This window comes from Corapipo altera, unplaced genomic scaffold (assembly GCF_003945725.1).
Source record: "Corapipo altera isolate COAL_440 unplaced genomic scaffold, ASM394572v1 2b, whole genome shotgun sequence".
NCBI classification, from domain to species: Eukaryota; Metazoa; Chordata; class Aves; order Passeriformes; family Pipridae; genus Corapipo; species Corapipo altera.
The window spans coordinates 13,204,502-13,225,143 of record NW_020884874.1 but is presented as its reverse complement, the minus strand read 5'-3'; the positions used below and the strand labels follow the sequence as shown (position 1 = coordinate 13,225,143).

At 39.1% G+C, this 20,642-nt stretch overlaps 2 protein-coding genes across 5 annotated transcripts in view; one reads left to right on the top strand and one right to left on the bottom strand.

Moving 5' to 3' along the window:
* The window catches only part of MCM9 (minichromosome maintenance 9 homologous recombination repair factor), a 47,303-nt gene that overhangs the window by 9,187 nt on the left and 17,474 nt on the right, over positions 1-20,642 (top strand). For 3 of the 4 annotated variants that reach the window (XR_003526165.1, XM_027634299.1, XM_027634300.1), the window contains exons 5-6: positions 1,221-1,346; positions 2,572-2,691. Coding sequence is in view for 3 of the 4 variants with exons in the window: in XM_027634299.1 (XP_027490100.1) it covers positions 1,221-1,346; positions 2,572-2,691 (246 nt within the window). In the remaining variant the exon portion in view is untranslated. Of the gene's footprint in view, positions 1-1,220; positions 1,347-2,571; positions 2,692-7,774; positions 8,012-20,642 lie in introns of those variants that run through there. The other variant, XM_027634301.1, reaches the window with a different exon arrangement.
* The window catches only part of ASF1A (anti-silencing function 1A histone chaperone), a 12,660-nt gene continuing 1,357 nt past the window's right edge, over positions 9,340-20,642 (bottom strand). The window contains exons 2-6 of the mRNA XM_027634221.1: positions 20,431-20,610; positions 19,272-19,351; positions 17,829-17,944; positions 13,153-13,329; positions 9,340-11,349 (exon numbers count right to left, since the gene is read on the bottom strand). Coding sequence (XP_027490022.1) covers positions 11,137-11,349; positions 13,153-13,329; positions 17,829-17,944; positions 19,272-19,351; positions 20,431-20,610 — 766 coding nt within the window. The 3' untranslated portion in view covers positions 9,340-11,136. The remainder of the gene's footprint in view (positions 11,350-13,152; positions 13,330-17,828; positions 17,945-19,271; positions 19,352-20,430; positions 20,611-20,642) is intronic.

The window sequence follows — 20,642 nt, the reverse complement described above, 5'->3', positions numbered from 1 at the left end:
TCTTCTTTGAAGGTTCCATTTAACCTTTCGTTCTCAGAACAATTTTTGGAAGCCTGCAGGGAGCAATGTGATTTTGTGCAATATTACTCATTCTGAATAAATAAATATGAAGTGGGTACAAGAAAATTGAGGTGGAAATGAGAAGGACCCTGACTGCCCAAGATGTCCGTTTCAGGCTGTTAGTCTGAATTTGAGTTGAAATGGAGGACAGAGATCAAATTTGACTGAGGAGTCTAAGGTATAGGCCATTGCACAACAGAATGTGCTGTTTTTCAAGAGATAATGGTAGCTACTACTGCATTTTGTGTCAGTCACTTTGTGATGCTAACTCCTAACTGTGGAGTTAATTCTTGAGTTATGCCATGGCTGACCAAAGTTTTTAAAATTTCACTTTTGGATGGACAAAGATGTGTTAATTCCTTCAGAAAATCTCCAAAAGAAACACATATACCTCAGGTCGTCTATTAGGGGCTTACATATTTTGCCAGTACCATGTAATTGCATCTAAATTTAAAACATGAAGTTAAGATCTCAAAATTGGTCACTCTCTTTTATTCCCTAGCAATGGGAGTAATACATTGCATTAAACCTGTGACCCCTTATGTGCTGGTAGTGTTACAATATTAAAGGACAGAATTAATTCTGTAACATATCTTGCAAGCCATCAGCGTTGTGCTGGAAAGAGACTATGGTAGGGAGGAGGAAAGGGATCTGTGACACAGAAGGGTCAAAAAGGAAAAGGAAATAGAAGGTAACAACAAGAAAATGAGCCATGCTATGTGTGCACAGATTTAAGAAAATAATTCAAGTGTTAGAAGTTTTCTTTATTTTCTTAAATGTACAACACCCCAGTTTTCAAGGGCTATTTCGAAGTCTGGAAATGTTTAGGTTTTATTCTTCATAGCCCCTGCACTTTTAGCTATGAAACAAAAGAATTTGGATGATGGTATTTCTTTCCTTAGAGCCCTTTTCTCCTGCTATCCAGACCATACATTCCTTAAATTGCAATAGGATTGGCTTTGCTGCTTGTGACGGTTTGGATCAAACAACTGCTTTGGGTCCCATTTAAAAAATAAAATCATTTTTAAGAAAATCTTCTCCCTACTCTGTTCCTCTTGTTCAAGAAGGAGGCCCAAATTATTTGTCAGTATACACAGGAGTCTGTGGGAAACCAAGTTTTACTCCAGGGGCAGTGCTGAGTGCCATTTTTGCTGTTTTAGGGAGGAATGAAATTTTGGCTAGCTTATGTCCTCAAGTTTTTGGCTTGTACCTGGTGAAGCTGGCTGTGGCCATGGTGCTTGCTGGTGGTGTACAGAGAACAGATGCTACTGGAACTCGAATCAGAGGTTAGTATTCTTTCTAACAGTATCAGATCCTTTCTAACAGTCATTCCCATCCCTGTCTTCACCCACATCCCTCCTCCCTACAAAATCAAACCAGTAAGGTCTTGGAAGCATAATGATCCCATTTTCTTGAGTGAGAACAATTTTTGATCAATCCTGAGTATTATTGCAGAATCTCAGACAAATAAATTTTTCCCCAAAAAAACCCAGTAGAAGCAGACTTTCAGGTTTCCATTAGGTACAATATTAAAGGCAGCTGTTTTATCTAAAATATAAATTCACTTTTTATTGTATAAGTGACATTTTTAAATGATTTCTAGTAGACTATTCCCAGCAGTATTGGCATCAAAGGATAGAATCTTAATGTTCCCTCAATGTCAATCACTGCAGTTCATTGAAAGGAAAAATTAAAGGATTCATTTTGCTTCCTAATGCCAGACTTTTCCATCTATGATTGTCAGCACATCTCACTTAGTTCTGTAACTCCCAAGTTATCTGCCTGCTGATTCTCCTTCTGTTGTTATTAGATGGCAAATCTGCCATGTGCCAGGTGGTATGCAGGTCATAATCTATCTAGGTCATAATAATTCTAAAATAGGATGTCTCTCTATACACATACAGGATTTTCTTAATGCTCCATCAGCTAAATAAAGTTATACACTTTATGATTGAAGTTGTACTGATATTTTGTAGACAGTGAAATAATTTTAGAGCACTTCAGTGAGATTGTAGTAGCCAAATTATTGTTTTGAAATTATGAAGTTATGTAACTGTTGGCAAAGAATTAGTTAAGAAAAACAACGTGCTGATTTTATTAGTCCATTTTGCACTAATTTAAGTAACCAAGTAGAGGAATGATAACTAAAACCTGGCATCCTTCTGTTTCAAATTCAAGAGTGAGATGAGCCTGAGAAATGAGTATTCTAAAATGTAAGAATTCTCATTACAGGAAATGTGCAAAAACCTGCTAATACTTTAAAAATATTTCACTGTAAATATTTGTGTCCAGTCATATTGCTGGGTGAAGCAATATGACTAGATGCTTTTACTAAACAATAATTTATCACACCCAATAAATAGTGCAGTCTTAAACAGAATCACATATTGTAACGTATATGTAGTGCTAAATGTTAGGTGAATAATGACAAGTATTATTTAATCTGAGCATTTTTTGTATATGTGTGTCTTTATCTGTACTGTCTGCTCTACATCAATGTTCTCTCCCAAGGTGAATCGCATCTTTTGTTGGTTGGAGATCCAGGTACAGGGAAATCTCAGTTCCTGAAGTATGCAGTAAAGATCATGCCACGCTCCGTGCTTACTGCAGGAATTGGATCTACAAGTGCAGGTATGTGCTTCTTCATCTGGAAAGGTTTATTTTCTCACTCAAATATGTTTATGTAGAAGCCTTCTACATAATATGAACATATGTGCTCAGGTTGTATGAGCACAGCTGAAGCAGAGAACTACTGTGGAGGCATATGAGGCCTGATGTAACTCTGCAGAAGGGCAGTCCTGCCCTTCAGATGTATCTGTGGAGGACTGTAAGGAGCTTCTAACAGGGAACCTTCCAGGCCTCACCCAGAGGCACCTCTCAATGCTTTACTTGCAGAGGGTGACCTGGACCTGTATTTTTAGTGCTTTCCAGTATGACAAATACGACATCTTTCCAGAGCTCACACTGTGTGATGGGCTAGCATCCTGACCAGATATCTCCTTTCTTCTGTACTTTCATAAGTTCTGTCTGGATGCAGTTGGATTTCTGTTTACTTTCCAGAAATTCACCCCTGTGTTGAGGAATTATTTCTTACTCGTAAAGATGATTTCAAGGTGGTTTCAGAGAGCAAGTGGGTTTTTTTCTTCTTTGTTTTTTTTTTCTTTCTCCTTTTTGTTAAATTTAAGTATGTCCCAGTTGGCTCTGAATGCCAGGCATTTTTACAAACTCTTCTGGGGACAATGTGCAGAGTCAGATTACCTCTGCCAATGGCTTTATTTGAACAAATGAATATATTACTTGTACGTTCAAAATCACAAAATAATTAGGGTCAAATCCCAGTGTCTCAACTAGCATGTGTAAATTGAATATTTCTCAGATGGTGCTGCTTTTCATTTTATGAATGGGAAACAGCATTATTTATACATGGGAGAACCAGAGAATAAATCCTTCCCAGTTCCATAGCTGTGTGTATACTGGGTCTTCTGGAACGTGATGCCAAACATAAACCCACTTGTGTGCAGGGAATTTGTTATGAAACATACGTGCCTCTAATTTTCCATTCAAACTGTTGACAAATAGGTCTGGAGAGAAGCCAGAGAGAAAATTTTGGCTCAGCATAACCTTTTCTCGAGTCTTTTTTTCTGTGTTAAGAATTGAGAACAGGATGGATAATTGCAGATTTGCTAGGGGACTTACAGTGATCTGAAGTGAAATTTTGCCATACATTTCAGCATGACTTTGCCCACTTTTGTCAGTGCACTTCCTGTGCAAGGTGTGTCTTACTTATGAATCTGTTTGTAGCTGTACCTAGCATTGATTTTTGTCAACTTGCCCTTTGTGCAGAAGCTTCAAATTATGAGTTTGAAGAACTATTAAACTGCTTTACTTTCCTTACCATATTTGCACACTTTGAAGTACCAGTTTCTGTTTTTTCATGAGAGGACAGTCCTAATTCATATTTTTCCCTTCCATGTACAAATATTAAATCCGTAAATTTCATTTTCAGCCAGTTCCTCACTATATATAAAAAGCAGTCCAGATTACATTTAATTGCTGGGTCTGGGATTTTAGTCCCCATAGGCCAAAAGACACACCTGAGGTTTGGTAAACCCTGGAGAAGTGCTAAAAGCTGTTTACATTTGGATCCCTCTTTTAGAGAAAACTGCCGATATCTAACCAACCTTTGGTAAGATTCTGTGCATTAACATATCTTGTACCCTTTACCCATCCGGTACAGTTTTAGGACACAAGCTATTTAACAACCATTGAATTAGAATTCTGCTTCCAAAACTGTCTGTTAAATCAGTTTTCCTTGGTTTTCTGCACAAGCATTTCTTTGTACCAGGTAAACGTATTAGATCATTAACATTCTACTTGTGCCACAATTCCTTTTCTTTCCTGCTCTATCTTAGGTATCATGTACTTTGGGATCCACCATGACCCTTTGGGGCTCTGCAGTATCATGTTCCTGCTGCAGCCCATTAACCCATCCAGTCCTAACTGGAATTGCCTTGCAGAATTTCAGAAAACACTGACCTAACTCCTGCAGCTTAATTTGCTGTTGGGCCTCAATCAGGTTGCTGCCTTCCCCTTCACTTTTTAAACAAAGCCTGTGCTTCATCACTTTTTGCATGATTCAGAAACTGTGACCCAGGAGAATGCTTGCTTTCTTGCTGAAGATATGGAAGACCTTCATCTTCCTATTTCACCGACAGGCTCAAGCTGCCTTCTTGCTGCAAACAGCCCTTACAAATGACCAATAATCTATTCTCTGTTTTGAAAAAATAGAATTTTACCTCCACGCAGTGAATATGTTTCTGAGTTTACTTGTTTTATTAGGTTGCCTTTCTTGCAAGGACTTAGTAGAAATTGTCTGTTGAGTTTTCTACAGGTTTAGGACTTCTGTGAGGAACCTGGGTTTGTTCCTCCTACATCTCTTTAATGAGAGTTGGCAGCTAGAAGACCAGCCCACATGCAACAACTCCAGAAATTTATTTGACCAGTGTAGGACTTTCTGATTTGTAAATAAAAGATGGGGTAACCATCTGTCTCACTGTTTGGTTCTGTCTACACTGTTTTTTCAAAGGCCTGTTTCATTCTTCCCAGCTAGTCTCTCTTCTGAGAATCACAGGGAGTCATTCAGCTACCTTTTATTTTTAGAAATTGATACATAGTTTTCCACAGAGACTTAGTGAGGCTTAACAAACTCTCTCTGTAGGTTCTCACCTTACTAGAGTTTAACCAGCTGTTTTGCAATCTCCAGAGCCATAGCACTGCTTATGCATATTTGGACGAGATGATCACTAGTAAGAAAATATTTCATTTACCCTGGAGTTTGAGATCTGCAGTGATTGATTGGTATGTTCAACTCCATAGGGGCAGGAACCAACACATGCCTGTTCTGGCAGGTCTGGAGCTCAGGGACATCTGGGCCAGTCTTTCTGCTGCTTCTTGGTGCATATTTGGCCGTTCACATTTCTGAAAGTTTTGTTTGGTGTTGCGTCCCTCCACAGATGAACTGCTTAAATAATTTTGTGAACTGTATTTAAAACAGCCTGCCTAAAAGTCTGGGAGACTATCAGCTGTTTCTCCAGCTCTCCAGTTTTGTATAACATGCCTTTCTGAGCTGTATGAAATGCAGCCTTGTTGCCTTTCCTCTTACAGCCTCTGCAGAGCCTTGTGAGTGCTGCCTTTTTGCTGACATTTTGCACTGTCTGAGATTGTCCATATCATGCCAACAGCAGTTTGCTACCGATTTTCTTTCTTTTCATTAAAGGGAACTGACTCCAGGGGAAACCACCTCTTTTTTTTTTTTCTAACATAGTAAGCGTCGCCCTGCTAGGCAGTCTTCAGGGGCTAAAGGCTGTCTCTCCTCTGATCCATTAGAAACCAATCTAAAGTGGCTGACATGAGCCATCCAGCTGTGTTTATAAATAGAATACATGGTGTCAGTATCCTGAGGTATGCAAGACACTGAAACTGGAGATATTTTTCCCTCTTTGTAGATCCCAAACTGTCGCTGGGCATTCCCAAGTTGCTACATGCCAAGGCAGCGGCAGGGAACAGTTTTCCACTGTAGATTCATTCTCTGTCCCTGATAAAGTTATTAATACAGATGCAGCCTTTAGGCCACTCTTCTCTGATCTTCACTTCCACCAGGGGATTGTTTTCCTGAACAGTTATAATTGTACATGAACTTGAAGTATTTTCTATCAGCATGTACCTTGAAAATATTTTCCTGAGAGCATGGCTTCATTGGCTGTTCCATCAACAGTTGGGCCTCAAGTTGAAGAGGCCTTAACTCTGTAGGAAGTCTGCTAGACTTCCTGCAGGAATGAAATTTGAACTTGTGATCAAACACCGTCAGATATGTTCCATCTGTAACAATGTCTCATCTATTGCAGATTCTTAAAATCCCTTAATTTCCTCTCAATAATGCTGCTCCAAGATGGCTTTGTCCTGAGACAGCTTACCTTCACCTCCTGCATGCCAGAGATTATTTAGCCAAGTATATACCTGTCTTCAAAAATTCTGGTCTGTTCATACATCTGTACCTGAAGACCTGTAGTTAGGATGGATGGGAAATATTGCAGGAGCAGTGCGGCAACTTCATCGTGTTGGCTGAAGGTTTCAGGTCTTTCACACATCCAGGCCAGCCTTCATCAGACTTATTCATCCTGCTGTTGAAATGGCAGGCATTTCAGTTGATTTCTGGATGGATATCAGATGTCTTCAGGATTCCCCCTACTGCACCATGAAGTCCCTGCTTCTTTCCACTTTGTATCAGAGTAGGTCTGCCCCACCTTTCTCGTGAGATGGGACAAACTGAAGAACACCCTTATTTTGAAAGGTAGGCCTCCTTATCTCATAGTCCAGGAAAGTTTTGGATGGAGACCCCAACAACTCCCTAAAAGTACCTGACATTTCAGCTAGTTCTAAGACTGCTGTTGACTTGTAGCTGTTGTCTCATGCAGTGCACATACCTCTGATTTTCCCTATCTGAAGAAAGGCCAGTCACACCATTATCTTACAGACAGTGAGTACCCAGCCATGCCTCCAAAAAAGCTTTAGCTAAAGCTGGAAATGTTCAAGTGTATCCTCCCTCCATCTCCTCTTGAAAGGGCCTTTGCTTTTCGAGTTCCATGTAGAAGCCTGGGTTTGGCCTTTAATAAAGCGTCCGTAGTGCCTCCAGCTGGTTTTTCTTCCTTAGATTGTCTTCATTGCCTAGACCGAAAATTAAGAAAAAGTCCCTCCACCCATCTTCTCCAGCCCCGTTTTCATATCGCACACTACAAGACCAGCTCTTAAAAAGAGAACTGTAACTGGAAACAGAAACACAAATAGGAAGGCCTAGCATGAATAGTCCCACACACACTGCCAGCACTGATACACAGTTGTCAGGTTTGCAGCATCTTCCTGGCTGGCACTGAGCAGAGCTCCCCAGCTACCCACCACAGCAACAATTAACCCATCATCTTCAGACCAAACTTCTGTGGCTCTCAAAATACGAGATCATCTGTAAGCTTGCAGACCACTGTGCTATGGATAAGGAGTAGGGTAGTTAAGTAAGTATGTGAAGGATCTCCTGCAGCTGTCCAGACAGAAGTCACAAGATTTAGTTAACTTTGCTCTTTTTTTGTCTCTGGTAAATGAGGATTTGCCAGGAGTGTATGTGCATAGTACATTCTGGGTTTTTCCTTTTTCTTCCCTCCAGCATTTTCAGATGGCATGGACAGTATTAGTCTAGACTTGTCTGAACTGACTTCCAGAAAACCAGCAGTTGAGGCACTACAAAGAAAATAATGGACTGTCAAATACTAGATTTCTCTTTGTGACTTTGTCACTCACATCTCAAGAACAGATTGTCTGGCAAGGCTATAAACTAAGTTACTGCGTTTATTTTAGCAAAGTTCTGAGTTGCTGCACTGTTGAAGATTGGTAGTAAGGGTCGGCTTTGTAAAAGCCACTGGAAAGATGAAATTTTCTCCACTATGATGGAGCTGGAGCCTTTTTGCCCCTATCAAACTTAAGTGTCATAGGAATTCAGACTGAAGGTGAATAAATCACCTGAATAAATCACAGTAAGATGGACAATATTTTTCAAGCTAGACATAAAAACCCCACCCCTGTTTTTCATCTGTAATGTTACCTTGTCTGATCCACTTACTTCTTTGTACATGACTAACCTCTGATAAGCATTATGACAGCCTTCTAACTAAACTAGCTATCTGTCTGAGGTAAAAATACACCAAGATGCATCAACAGTCCTGTCAACAGACTCTGTAGCACTTCCTCGTATCTTGGTGGTCTCTGCGAGGAGAAGTTTGTGGGAAAGTGAATTCATCTTCAACCTTGAAATTCTAATGCTGTGCTGTCAGCAGTGGCTGGCTGTGTCACATGGACAACCCTGCTGTTTGAAAACTTACAGAGATCATGGATAGGTCTTTACAGATGCCCTACATGCACTCTATCTTTTAGTAACACTAAGTTTGTGCTGTGATATTGCCTGAAGCCTGTGGACTACAGGAACTTGGTTTCTCAAATTCCATGCATCTGGATTATGATTTTTATCAGGAAACATGATACTCATAAGGCAGTGTGTATGGATTGCTAAGATGTGGACAAAGCTGTAGAAGACCTGAAAGGCATCAAACCTCTCAAAAGGCATAGAAAAGCCATTTATCTTGCAAAGATGATGAGGTAGGGTTGTTCCTCTCCAATTTTCACCAAGCACAGTATTCTTTCTCCTGTAACTGATGGGTCAGCTATATATAGGACATGTTAGTGTGTCGGGTAAGGTGGTGCCAAATTCTACTGCAGCATCTGCCATACAGTTGAGCTTCAAGTTTATTGCACCCAAGTTCATGTGCACAGTTGACTCTTTTGCTCCTTAACAGAACAACAGAGCTTCACTTTCCAATTTCTCTAAATTAATGGGTTTGCTGGGTGAGACTATACATTTTGTAGCTGATTGTGCAGTAGCAGCAATAGGTTCTGCTTTCACCACTTTGTGGCATAGGCTTCTAAGAAGCCTTCATGCTACTGATGGATGGATTCTGGTTAAAGCTTGTACTTGATTATGTTTTCATTTGAATATTCAATAGGTGCAAGAGTTTGAAATGCTACTACTGTAGCCTTAGTCCAAGGCAGACTTCACAAGCCCGTCAGTGCTTCTGCAGATGACTAAGTTATTTACATGCTTACATTTAAGATATATCTTTAAAACAGAGTTATAAATAGAACAATAAAGTGCATGAAAAATCTCAAAACGTCACTACAGACCTGAAAGTTGCAATATAATTGAAAACCAAAGACCTTTCTTAAAAGTTCACAGAACTTCAGCCCTCAAGTGAAACAACTGCTAGTTTAGGGAACCAATTCTGTTAAGTCATACCAATATTACAGTGTTAATACTTTTAAATTGCTAGTCATCATTTAAACAATTACAGAGAGATTTTTAGGAGCACACATTAGAATTATGGTTCCAAATATTAATGGATTTCAGTAATTCATTCAGCTACCCTATGTACTGCTGAGCTTCCATATGCACGTACATTCAGATAACTCCTTTCCAATTTAAAAAAATATACATGTTCAAAATGAAGACAATTTCACTAACAATGTGGAAAGACAGAAGCATCAACTGCCTGGCACATCTTCATCCACATTAGAGAATGCAGAAAGAGAAAGCATTCTATTTTTATTCAGAGTTCTACTGTCAGTCATCATGAAATCTACCTTTTTTTGAAGGGCCTGGAACCTACAAGGGTTCACAGTTTGGGCGGTTACTTCTAACTAGCAGAATTATATTCCTGTAATCTGGCATGACAGATTAAAATGTAAATGCACATACTGTCAAGAGTATATGTATAAAGCTAATGAGGACTGGAAGAATAACTACATTGTTAGTGTCATAATGATGTCTTAAGTCTTTACAGTTTACTGCTTAGTTCTTTGTCTTCAAGGATGCCTCAGGTAATAGGGACATCTCAGTGCAAGAGCTTCAGGGCAAGTAATGTATTCTGCCTGCCACAACAGGATTTGAATCTTGATTTATACCAATGCATAGGGTTGCCTTAAACAGTAGAGAGAAAACAGAAGTTTTCAATTCCAGGCGTTTCAAAAAAATGAAAGACAACATCTAAACTCCTTATTACTAGTGAAAAAGACTACAAGAACAAAGCATACCTGAAAATAACCATACCAACCAGCAGTGGTACATAATAATCTTACAGAAGAGCATTTTTGGGATACTCACACCATTCCTTTTGACACTTAGAACTTTTTAGTAATTGCTTGCATCCTTCCAACCAATTGCTATTAGGGTGGCTGAAAAAGGGTTCTTTCCTGAGATACCCACTCAAATCCCCATGAAATACTGTCCTGAACAAACCACTGTTTGACTAAAGAGTAGCAGGAGGAGATTTAAAAAAAAAAAAAGTCCTAAAATCCAAAATAGCAGATGGTAAATCTCAAATTGCATGCTTTAAGTAACAAGTATGTGCCTTGAAAAAAAAAAGAATCTTGCACCTAAAATTATACTGTGCTGTCTGCTTTTAGAGCAAAAGGACATTTTTGGACTTTTTTTTTTTTAATCAGAGATACTTTTTTCTTTGCACTTCATCTAATGACAGTTTTGTTCTTAAGCTGCTATTAAAGGGCACTTTATATTTGGCAATCTGGGTATCAGAGACAAGGACATGGCATTATTCCTTCATTCTGCCTGAATGTTTTAACCTTTAAACTTTTTTTTTTTAGCTTTTAATAGTGCTTACAAAGTAAAGGGGGAGGGGGGAGAATACATATACTTTAATCAGGTTTGGTTCAGACCACATAGAATAACACATTAGAAAAAAAGGCAATTACTTAAAAATAGTTGTATTTATATTCCACAATTTGCTCAAATACTGTTTGTTTGTTGGGTTTTTTTGGTTTTTTTATAAACTTTCTACAGGATGTTTTAAAACAAGTTCTTCACATTGCTCATCAAACTATGTACTTATGGAATTTGAGGGAAATAGTTCTGGTTGTTTTTACAGTTTAACACATATACAGTACCAAAATGATGGTGGTTAGTCACATGCAGTCCATATGAGATTCTAACATAACATTTAGTGAATTTTCTGATGTTGACCATCCCTTCGATGCTGAAGGTAACGCATCTGTGGAAAGCAGAGACTGTAGATTTGGGTTACTGCTCTCTGCATCTTCCAGTTTTTCAGTGTTGTCCTCCCAATTAATGTGGAATCTTGTGACTCTGGGATTAGATGCCAAAATATTCCTTTGAAGCTGGGAAAGAAGAAAATATATGGATTGTAATATGTACATCTCAAATGGGAGCTCACATGCATATAGATTTTTTTTTCCTTTTACTCCCCATAGTCTTGCTTGTGTAAAACAATTTGTTTAAAAAGGGAATTTATATAAATGTGAATATATAGCTACTACCTGTGGACCAGAAATGCACTTACAGCACACATTACTTAGTCATTTACTCTAAAATCCTACTCAGCAAAAGAACTGCTTTCTTAAGAGGATATTTTAACTACTCCATGTGTTCAAGGCTGTGCAAGACCTCCACAAGTAAAGTGCAAGTGTTTATTATTTTATCCAGCTTTTAGTAAAGGAAATTACTTTTACTCAAAGATTCTGCAAACTACTGTACTCATAAAATTTTGCATCAATTTTCCAGTATTTGCAATAACTATCAATTCCATCAACTCCCCATCTTCATTTAAGAGTACAACCTATCCTTAAGTTACCAAACATTAGACTGATTTCACTAAGTAGATTTATCTACTAAAGTTTTCAAGTAAAAGTAAAAACATTACTTAGGTCTGGAAGATACTAACATTGTGGCAGTGGACATGATTAGTTATATATTTTATTCTCATGCTGGACTTCATTTTCTTTTGAAAACACATTGCATTTGTTTATTTATGCAGCAAAAAAAAAAATGCTAATTTTCTGTTTATCTTGAGAGGGGTAAAAGATCATAGTTACCTAGAGGATGGCAAGTTATCACCACTGAATACTCGTTATGAAAGTTAAGACTGATAACAGGAAAAGTCTGCTTTGTTGATTTTATTCTCCTAGAAAGCATGCTCTCATTAAGTATTTCCCAATCCCTCATGCAAACTAACAAGATCGCTACTTTTTTAAAACCTAGTAGGGTTTATTACCACCAATTAATTTATTAACCTTCTACTTGTGTGCTTCTATTCTGAGGGGGACTTCTTATACAAACGTGCTAGCTTTTGCTGTTCTTTTTCATATGAGCAACTCTAGCTTTTTATATAAGCAGAGAATGAAGACAAGTAGAAGCCACCTTTGGCATTTACAACCAACATGTTATGACTTCGGTGAAAGAAAGAAAAAAGAAAGGAACACTAAAAGTTTAAGAATCCTCAAAATAAAATGAAATGTAATTTTGAGAACATGTTGAGTATCTGATCCCTGAAAATTAAGTTAAGCATAGAAAAACATACTATTTCATTTCATTTTTTCATTCTAGTCCTGGGCTAATTGTTACCATGAAGGATATCTTTTTTTTAAAACTTAATCTGCATACTTCCTTCGTCAAGTTGTCCATTCACTGGATAATCATCCAACCAGGTTACCCATCTTCTCTCATTTTACACCTAACTTGTTCTTCAGGTTTTTTTGTTTGTTTCAGTTTTGCAGAAACTGCAGCTCTGACACTAGAACAGCTGGGTAACAACTCTGGTAAATTAATATCTACTACTTAGTTCCTGGCTGATGGGCCTAGAAAAGCATTATTCTCTTTTTTTGAAGAACAGAGCCACTTTGTCAATGCTGGTGCAGGTAGAAATAAATCCACAACAGTTTATTTCACACAGTTGGCCTGAAAGTGCAGCCAAGTTTTCAAGATGGTGGAAACTGTTGATGGTTTCTCAGCATTATCCAAATTTATGACAACTACATGGTACTTCTAGTTTGTTTTCCCAAGTATTTTCCATTATTTAATGCCTTATTCCATGCACTTTATGAAATCACTTGATGTTTGCTTTTGTTTCTTAAAAAACCTCTAAGCATACCTCTGATATATGACTAGAACAAAACATGCCTTACCTTAGAAAAGTCTGGCTTTACAGGTGGATTCTCTCTCAGTTCTGTTTCAGTATATTCATTGTTTACATAGTAGCCAACTCTAATAAATTCTTGACCTCGGTAAGTGCATGTAATTAGCACAACTGTTACACCTACTGCATCTGCATCTGGAATAAGCCCTGGGTTAGGTGCATCAGCCTAAATGTGAAAGGGAAAGATAAATTAAAATAAAATTGATACTACGTGACTTTCTAGCAGGAGAATCTTAAACAGCATGTTTTAGCAGCTGAGTAGTGACTATATTTAAAATTGTTCAAGTTAACCAGAAAATATACCTGCTTTCACAACATCAACCCTAGATTTAGGACACTATCCTGTAGAGACAGAATTAAGTAGAGTACAGTAATATTGTTGTCTGACATTTCTCGTGGGCGATTAGGCAAGTTAGATCCCAAACTGCTTTTAAATTTAAAAAAAAAATAAATAAAAAAATCAGCTGAACCATTGTTTGAGCAGGTGTACTAACATCACTCCAATCTACAGTGCTCTGGTTCTTCAGCCTATCTTGGCAATTCATTAGAGCGAGATTATTTTCTTTTACACCCTCAAGATTGATTTGGTCTATATGTGTGTTTTTAACAAGACTAAATCTTTAAAACTACAGAAATGGGCTATGGTGAGGTTTGAGCTGTCCCACAGACTTCTAGGAAAGGAATAAACTACTTTCTCTCGCCTCTTTCCTAATAGCTATGTTTGTTAAAATTTATGCAGTTAAATGCATCATCTCTCCAAGACACCTGACATTTTCAGCCAATATGCAAACCTCATTAATAGGCAACTCCTAGTGATCTTCCTCAGTGTCCTTACTTACTACATCTCTGCAGGTTTTTTTCAATAAAATTTGCCTCATAAAATGTGGCTCACATCAGTTCCTTAAAATGCTTCCTAACTCGACATTTATTGATAAAATGTGCTGCCTCATTCTGCTGTGGGATTTAAAATAACAGCAATCAAGGCATAGTGAAACAGCTTCATATTTACAATTTTACGTGAAGATCTGAAGTTAATAACAAACACCCATGTTGCAAGAACAAGTTGGTATTAATAACGTGTGTTCAAATGGTTTGGGTGTAACAAACCTTGCCTAGGGACAGAGGATGAATGGAATTAATTCCTGATGTCCCTCTATCCCTACTTTTCTGTAGTATTTATATGCTCCAGCACAGTGAAATTTGGAAGCTACAGCTCATGCAGCATTGGCTTCTACTCTTTGCAACTGCAATTCTAAGCCTTCAAAGCAGTCTTGCTCTTTGTAAGAAGCTGTAGATACTTTGCAGAAGGATTAGATGATCAGACCTCTCAGGCAGAAAGACACCAGAGAGAGGAGAAGAAACCAGGGAATCAGGTGGAGCACAACTTCCTCCAGCCCTGAAGTAAATAGAAAATGACCAAATGGCTTTACAACTTGAATATGGATATGGAAAAGATGTCTGGAAGGAACAGGACAAGTGCAGAATCTTGAGGAAATTAAAAGAACTGCCAATACAGATTAAATCACTATTTTAATTCAGTAATCTTGTTCTAACAGTGCCCAGAAGCATTTGATTACTTTAAATTCTACAGTAATGGACAGCAGAAGGGCACTGTTCAGTTTATCTCCCTGTGAAACTCACACCCTAGTGTAGGATTTTAGTTTTCCAGGTTCCCACTGTCATGTCCCGTCTTGTAATATCCCATGACACAGTTCTGAAACCAAGGAAATACTCTGTTCTAATCCTTCTTATCTCTCCAGCATTGTTTTGCTGCATGGAGAAGACACTGAAGATTGTTTAAAACAGTTCTCTCAAATTTTGAACTTCCCACCTTTGATGTCAAAGTTCTTAATTGCTCAGGAACCAAATGATCATACAAAGGTGGAAGAAAAAAAGAGCTTGGTATGATCAAGTGATAAACGCGCAGCCGCAGATATTTTGGTATTTGTTATATATATATTTTTGATATTTGGGCAAAGAGAGGCAGTAGATTATTTTTTGCATAAAAATCAGTCTTAATATTCCATTCTTATGCTATAAATTACTCAAGAGTTTTATGAAATCACTCAATGTGTATGTTCTCTTAAGTTATCTTGCTTTTCCACAAAACATTTATTCACATAGTTATTACTGCAGAGTAGGTTGCAAAGGTCATATCCCTACTTAAAGACAGTAAATTATTTATGTGCTTGTATTCTCAAAAAACGAAGTTTCTGTGATTTTATTACAAATCCCTACATGCATAGAGAGGAACCAGATTTCACTATGTATGTCTTGGCATTTAGAAATAAATAGGTCAAGCTGTGGGCCTTTACTATTGACATATTTTTAAATGGTTAAAAAAAAAAAAGAAAAGGGGGGACTACTTGTGTCAGTCTGAAAAGCACAATAATTTTCCATCTTTCTGTACGTAAGGCTGAATTCCCAACCAGATATACAGCTTCCTTTCAACTAAGGTGGTTTTATCATCCTTGGTATTCTGTCTGTGTGGTACTCCATTTTAGTTGCTATTTCAGCCATTTTCCTATCTCGCAAAATCTGCAGTATATTATCTGAAAATTTTATACACCTCCGCAAAGGTCCTTTCCTTACGCTGTCCCTGGTGAACACAATCTCTTTTCTTTGTATTACGTGCCTCCTGCAGTTCTGTGCCTTGCCCCATTCTTGCCTTCCCTTGCTTGATCTCTCCATATTCCAGGCTGCTTCAGTTTGGTGAATAAAATGGCTTCAGTCATCAGCAAAGGCTTCTTGCAGCACTTTGGGTTTTGGTGGTCTCCTGTGTACACACTAGCTCAGCCCTACCCTCACTTGCAATCCAGAGCTTTTGAAGCATAATATACTCAGACCAACAGTTCTTCCATAAGAAATAAAAGGGATACTTTAATATATCACAGAAGGAATCTCTTACAGGACCTGCTACAATCTAAGCAAGGTGTCTACATATCTCCTCCTAATTTAGCTGTAGTGTCATTTATAACTAGGATACAATTACCGACTCCATTCTACATAAACTGCAAGACCAGTAAATTTAGTTTCTGAGACCTTCCTAATCATACAGCCAAAACATGCCTTTTTAGGCACCTGCTTCCTGCTCCTTCCCATCACCATCAACAATGAGTCTTTGTAACTGAGAACATCATTTAAATTAGAAATGTAAATGCCAGCTGATTCCTCTGCATACACTACCACAAGGTAGCCCCTTTGAGGGCAATAGAGGATCACCTATTTCTGACCAATTAATGCCATAAGCTATAATAACCTGATAATTGAAGAACTGTTAATAAATGATGCATTTGTTACACATCTACTTTATTTGTAGTGTGGAAAAAATTAGGCCTGACTCCAAAACCAAACAGAAATGTTTCAAGACTGATTTGCACATATGTGGTTGATAAATGCAACGTCCAACCTAATCCTATTCCTTTAACCTGTCCTTTACAGAAAAAAAACCAAACACACACCAAAAAAAAAAAAACCCGAAACCACAAAAACCAAACAAAACTTCCCTGGAACTCAGAGATGCCTCACAAACGTTGACAGCATTTTAAAACAGTTACAGTAATAGTGAGAAATGTATTCATTAGCACTTTGGGGTTTTTTAATGCTCATCCTCCAGCATGCATCTGCCATTAAATAGTTAATTGAATTTGCACTATTTGGGATAGTAGTAGGGTCCTTATACTCAGTTTCTATCTGATTTTTCGTCTGATGGATTCTGCTCTCAGTTTACAAGAAAAATTCTTGTATCTCATAGGGAAAAGAGTGTTAGTTTTAATCAAAATTACAGGTTTGATTAAAAAAAACTAAAAAACCAACACCACCAAAAAAAAAACCCCACACCCAAACAATTACCACCACAAAAGAAACTACCCCAAACAAACAAACAAAAGCTTCTGTACGAATTCGGGCAGGTTCACCTCAGGTTTTTTCCCCTCCCTGACTTAAAATGGAAACCAGAGCAGCCTAGTAAGCCATCTCAGTGCTGCTCTTTCCCTGTTTTCTTTCCCTTCATTAACTTTTGGCTTTAACAGCAGGATATTATAGGACTGTCACATTCTCTAGACTTTGTTGGACAGTCCTGATCCACACGTTTTTCCTAAATGCCTACTATCTACCACTGGATTTCTGTCTTTATTTTAGAAGTCACTGTATTTTGTTATGATTTAAGCATGCTTAGCCAAACATAATGATTGAACATGTGTCCTGCCAAACAGAAGTGAACTTCTTGATTTTTCTGGCTGACTTTTACACTGATCTTCTGAAGGTGTTGTCTACATTAACCTAGTGCTCCTGACTGTCTGAAACTGCCACCAATTGCATTGAGCCTGATGGTGCTGGTGTAAACCAGGTAACTGGCACTCTTGATTACCGAGTGATCTAGAATGCATTTACAAACCAGACTGGCTAAAATTATCAGTAGCTGTGGGAACTGTGCTTATGTCACGATATCTAATTATTGATACCACCAATGAAAAATGCCAAGAAATATCAGGGGCAAGAAACATCAGCTTATGAACAGACTTTAAAGGCAGGTGTATCATACCTGAGGAGCTGACAAATATTTTTTTCTAGCTTACCATTATTTTTCAAGTGCCTCTTAGTTTGAAACAGTCCTCTCTAAACAAATCAGCACAACCCTTTTAGAAACCATTAAATCAAACTTACCTGAAATACAAACATGTGTCTGCCTGCAGGAACAGGTCCGACTAAAACAGAGTCTAACACCTGATCATACTCTTCACTTTCAGCTGAACCCACATAAATTATTTTCCATTCCAAATCTACAGCAAAACAAAATAATAATAAAAAAACATTATTTAATCTTTACAGTTAAGGGTCTTCAACTGTTGCCTATCTACAGTTTTGAGGCCTAAAATTGCTTCTTTGTAAACAGGCCTAAAATAAGAAGAACCTGTTTTCATGGGGGAGATTTACTGATGCTTGACCCTATCCTCACAAATCTTATCCCACATTGTCCCTCTAGTCAGCTGGTACCACAGCAATCCCTCATTTTCATGGTGAGGTTAATTTTCAAATTTTATACAGAGAACACGGCCCATTTACTAATTGGGAGCTTGTTCAGCACCTTCTCAAAGTTGGTCTGAATGGCTGCAGCAGAGGGATGATGCCTATATACACCTATAATGCACTGCATGCCTTGAATACTGACTCACCTCCCAAAACCAAATTCCTGCCTTCCACATATACACCTCACACCTTAAATTACACAGATTATGGAAGGTAGTTAATTGAGTAAGAAAACCCACTGTATAAGCACCAGGCACGCTAACTGTATGCCCCCATTCCTTCACAAGTCACTTGTGCAACCCATGAAGTATGTAAAATTGTGGTAACATTCAAGATCATATTCTTGAAGATATCGGTGCTTGCATTTTATCTACATCCTGAAGTGGAATTATAGGCAGAAAAAAAAAATTCAGTTTTGCTTCTTAAAATAATGCACCAAACCCAAACATTTCTTATAATTCAGTTTTTCCTAATTCACTTTCCCCGACAGGTGTTTGAAAGTTGAAATTGCACATTAGCCCCACATTAGCTCTTCCTGGGCCAGCTTTTCACCTTTCCTTTTTGATTCAAAACCACATGTGTAAATACACATATGGAACTAATCTTAAGATGAGACAGATTTTTGGGTTTTTAAACAAGAGGAAAAAGACATAAACATTACAGAAAACTATGACTAACACTTTTATCTTAATGAAACTGTTGCTTCAGATTGTACCTTGAAAATTTACATGGTATATTTCTTTTTTTCCCCTTGTGAATAATGCCCTGATAGCCTATGCAAAAGCACAGACCTGTACTCTATTACATTTACTTGATTACACTACACTGCAAAATCCAAAGGTCCACATCACGGTTTCTTGATGCAGGAACAGTACTTAAGTATAGAAAAAACTTGGCACTTTAACAGAACTTGGCTGCTTTAAGATTGCAACTCTTTCTCCTCATTAGTTAATTTTTCTTGCTTATGTTTATCATCAATGCAGGTTTTGTGGGTTTAACAAACAGGGCTTGGGAAGTGATTTTACTACTCTGTACAGCACAGCAAAATTAGCCGGGTACTGTATCAGAGGTTTTATTTACCTTTTAAGCATGTAGTATTAGCTGTTGACAGTACTGCAGGGTACTCATCCAGGACAATTAAGGAGCTTTCTTGTCTGCATCTGAGGACTAGTTACTACTTACAAGAATTGAGGACTTTAGGCTAAAGTGCTTAAGATTATCACACTACCCTACGCCATTATTCTAGGAGAACAGTATAAAGCTCATTCTAAACCAGTAGTATTTAGTACTAAAAATGGACTTTTTAGAAGCTTTAAATTATAAATTTAGTAGTGAACCTAATGTTGTTTAATTATCTTGATACAGAACAGCAGCTTTAAGAAAGAAAGGTCTGGAGTTTGTGAATTTAATTTTAAGATCAGTGTTACACAGGACTGGCTGAAGAGAAAACAGCACAGTAAACAGATGTACTAGCAACACAGGAAAGCTAAGGCAATGACTTTTCATCAACTCTGTGTTTAATTTTATTTTTAAATGTGCAAGATAGCACTGTTCATCCCGAATTTATCCTGTAGTCTAACTTGCATTTAGATGGGGGAAGGGAGCTGAGAATTTTGCATTGGACTATCTATAATTCTTCTCATCCCGACTGTTCAGGATTAACTTTAACATAAATCCAGAGTGTCAGGAGCACGTCACATACAGCTGTGCACAACTGGAAGGAAAAGCATAACACCTTACACCGAGCCCCTGTGTCGGGCACTGCCACCCGCCACAGCAGTTGCCACCGAGGGGTCCAGGTCTGTACCTCAGATGAGGCCAGGCTGACTGGAAAGATCCAGCCAGCGACCTGGAGACGGGCATGGAGCACAGCTCCAACTAACGGGTCAGTTAGCTACAGAAGGGCACGGGACCGGCGGCGGAGGCCTAGAGGAAATCCCTGGCTCAGGAGAGACTTCCTCTAAGTTCCCGCCACCGCGGCCGTCCTTCCCTCCCTGCCCGCGCTGTCACAGCCCTGTGCCGGCACGCAGGAGTACGCGCTGCTGCAGAGGCAGGCGGGGTGAGCGAGCTGAACCGCAGCGACAGCGAGCCTGCCAGCGAGAGCACCCAGGCTTAGCACCCAGCTCGCCCCTTTCTCCTCGGCCCTGCCCTCGCTCCTCCGCCCGCGGGGGCTCCCTGGCGAGCAAGCGGCGCTGGGCTCCGCCGAGTGCCAGGCAGGCAGCTGTCCTCTCCCGCTCACAGGCAGCCCCAGCCGAGCGGCCTCTTCCTCCTCCCAGGGTAGCGGCCGCCGCTGGCTCGCCCCGCGGGCGGGCAGGAGCGCCCCGTGCTCCCTCCCTCGCCCCGAGCCGTTCGAAACTCCCGCCCGCGGGGCGACGCGCGGCCTCTCGGGGCGCGTCCCGCGGCCGGCCGGGGGGCGGCGCTGCGGAGCGCGGCCGGGGCGAGGGCGGCCCG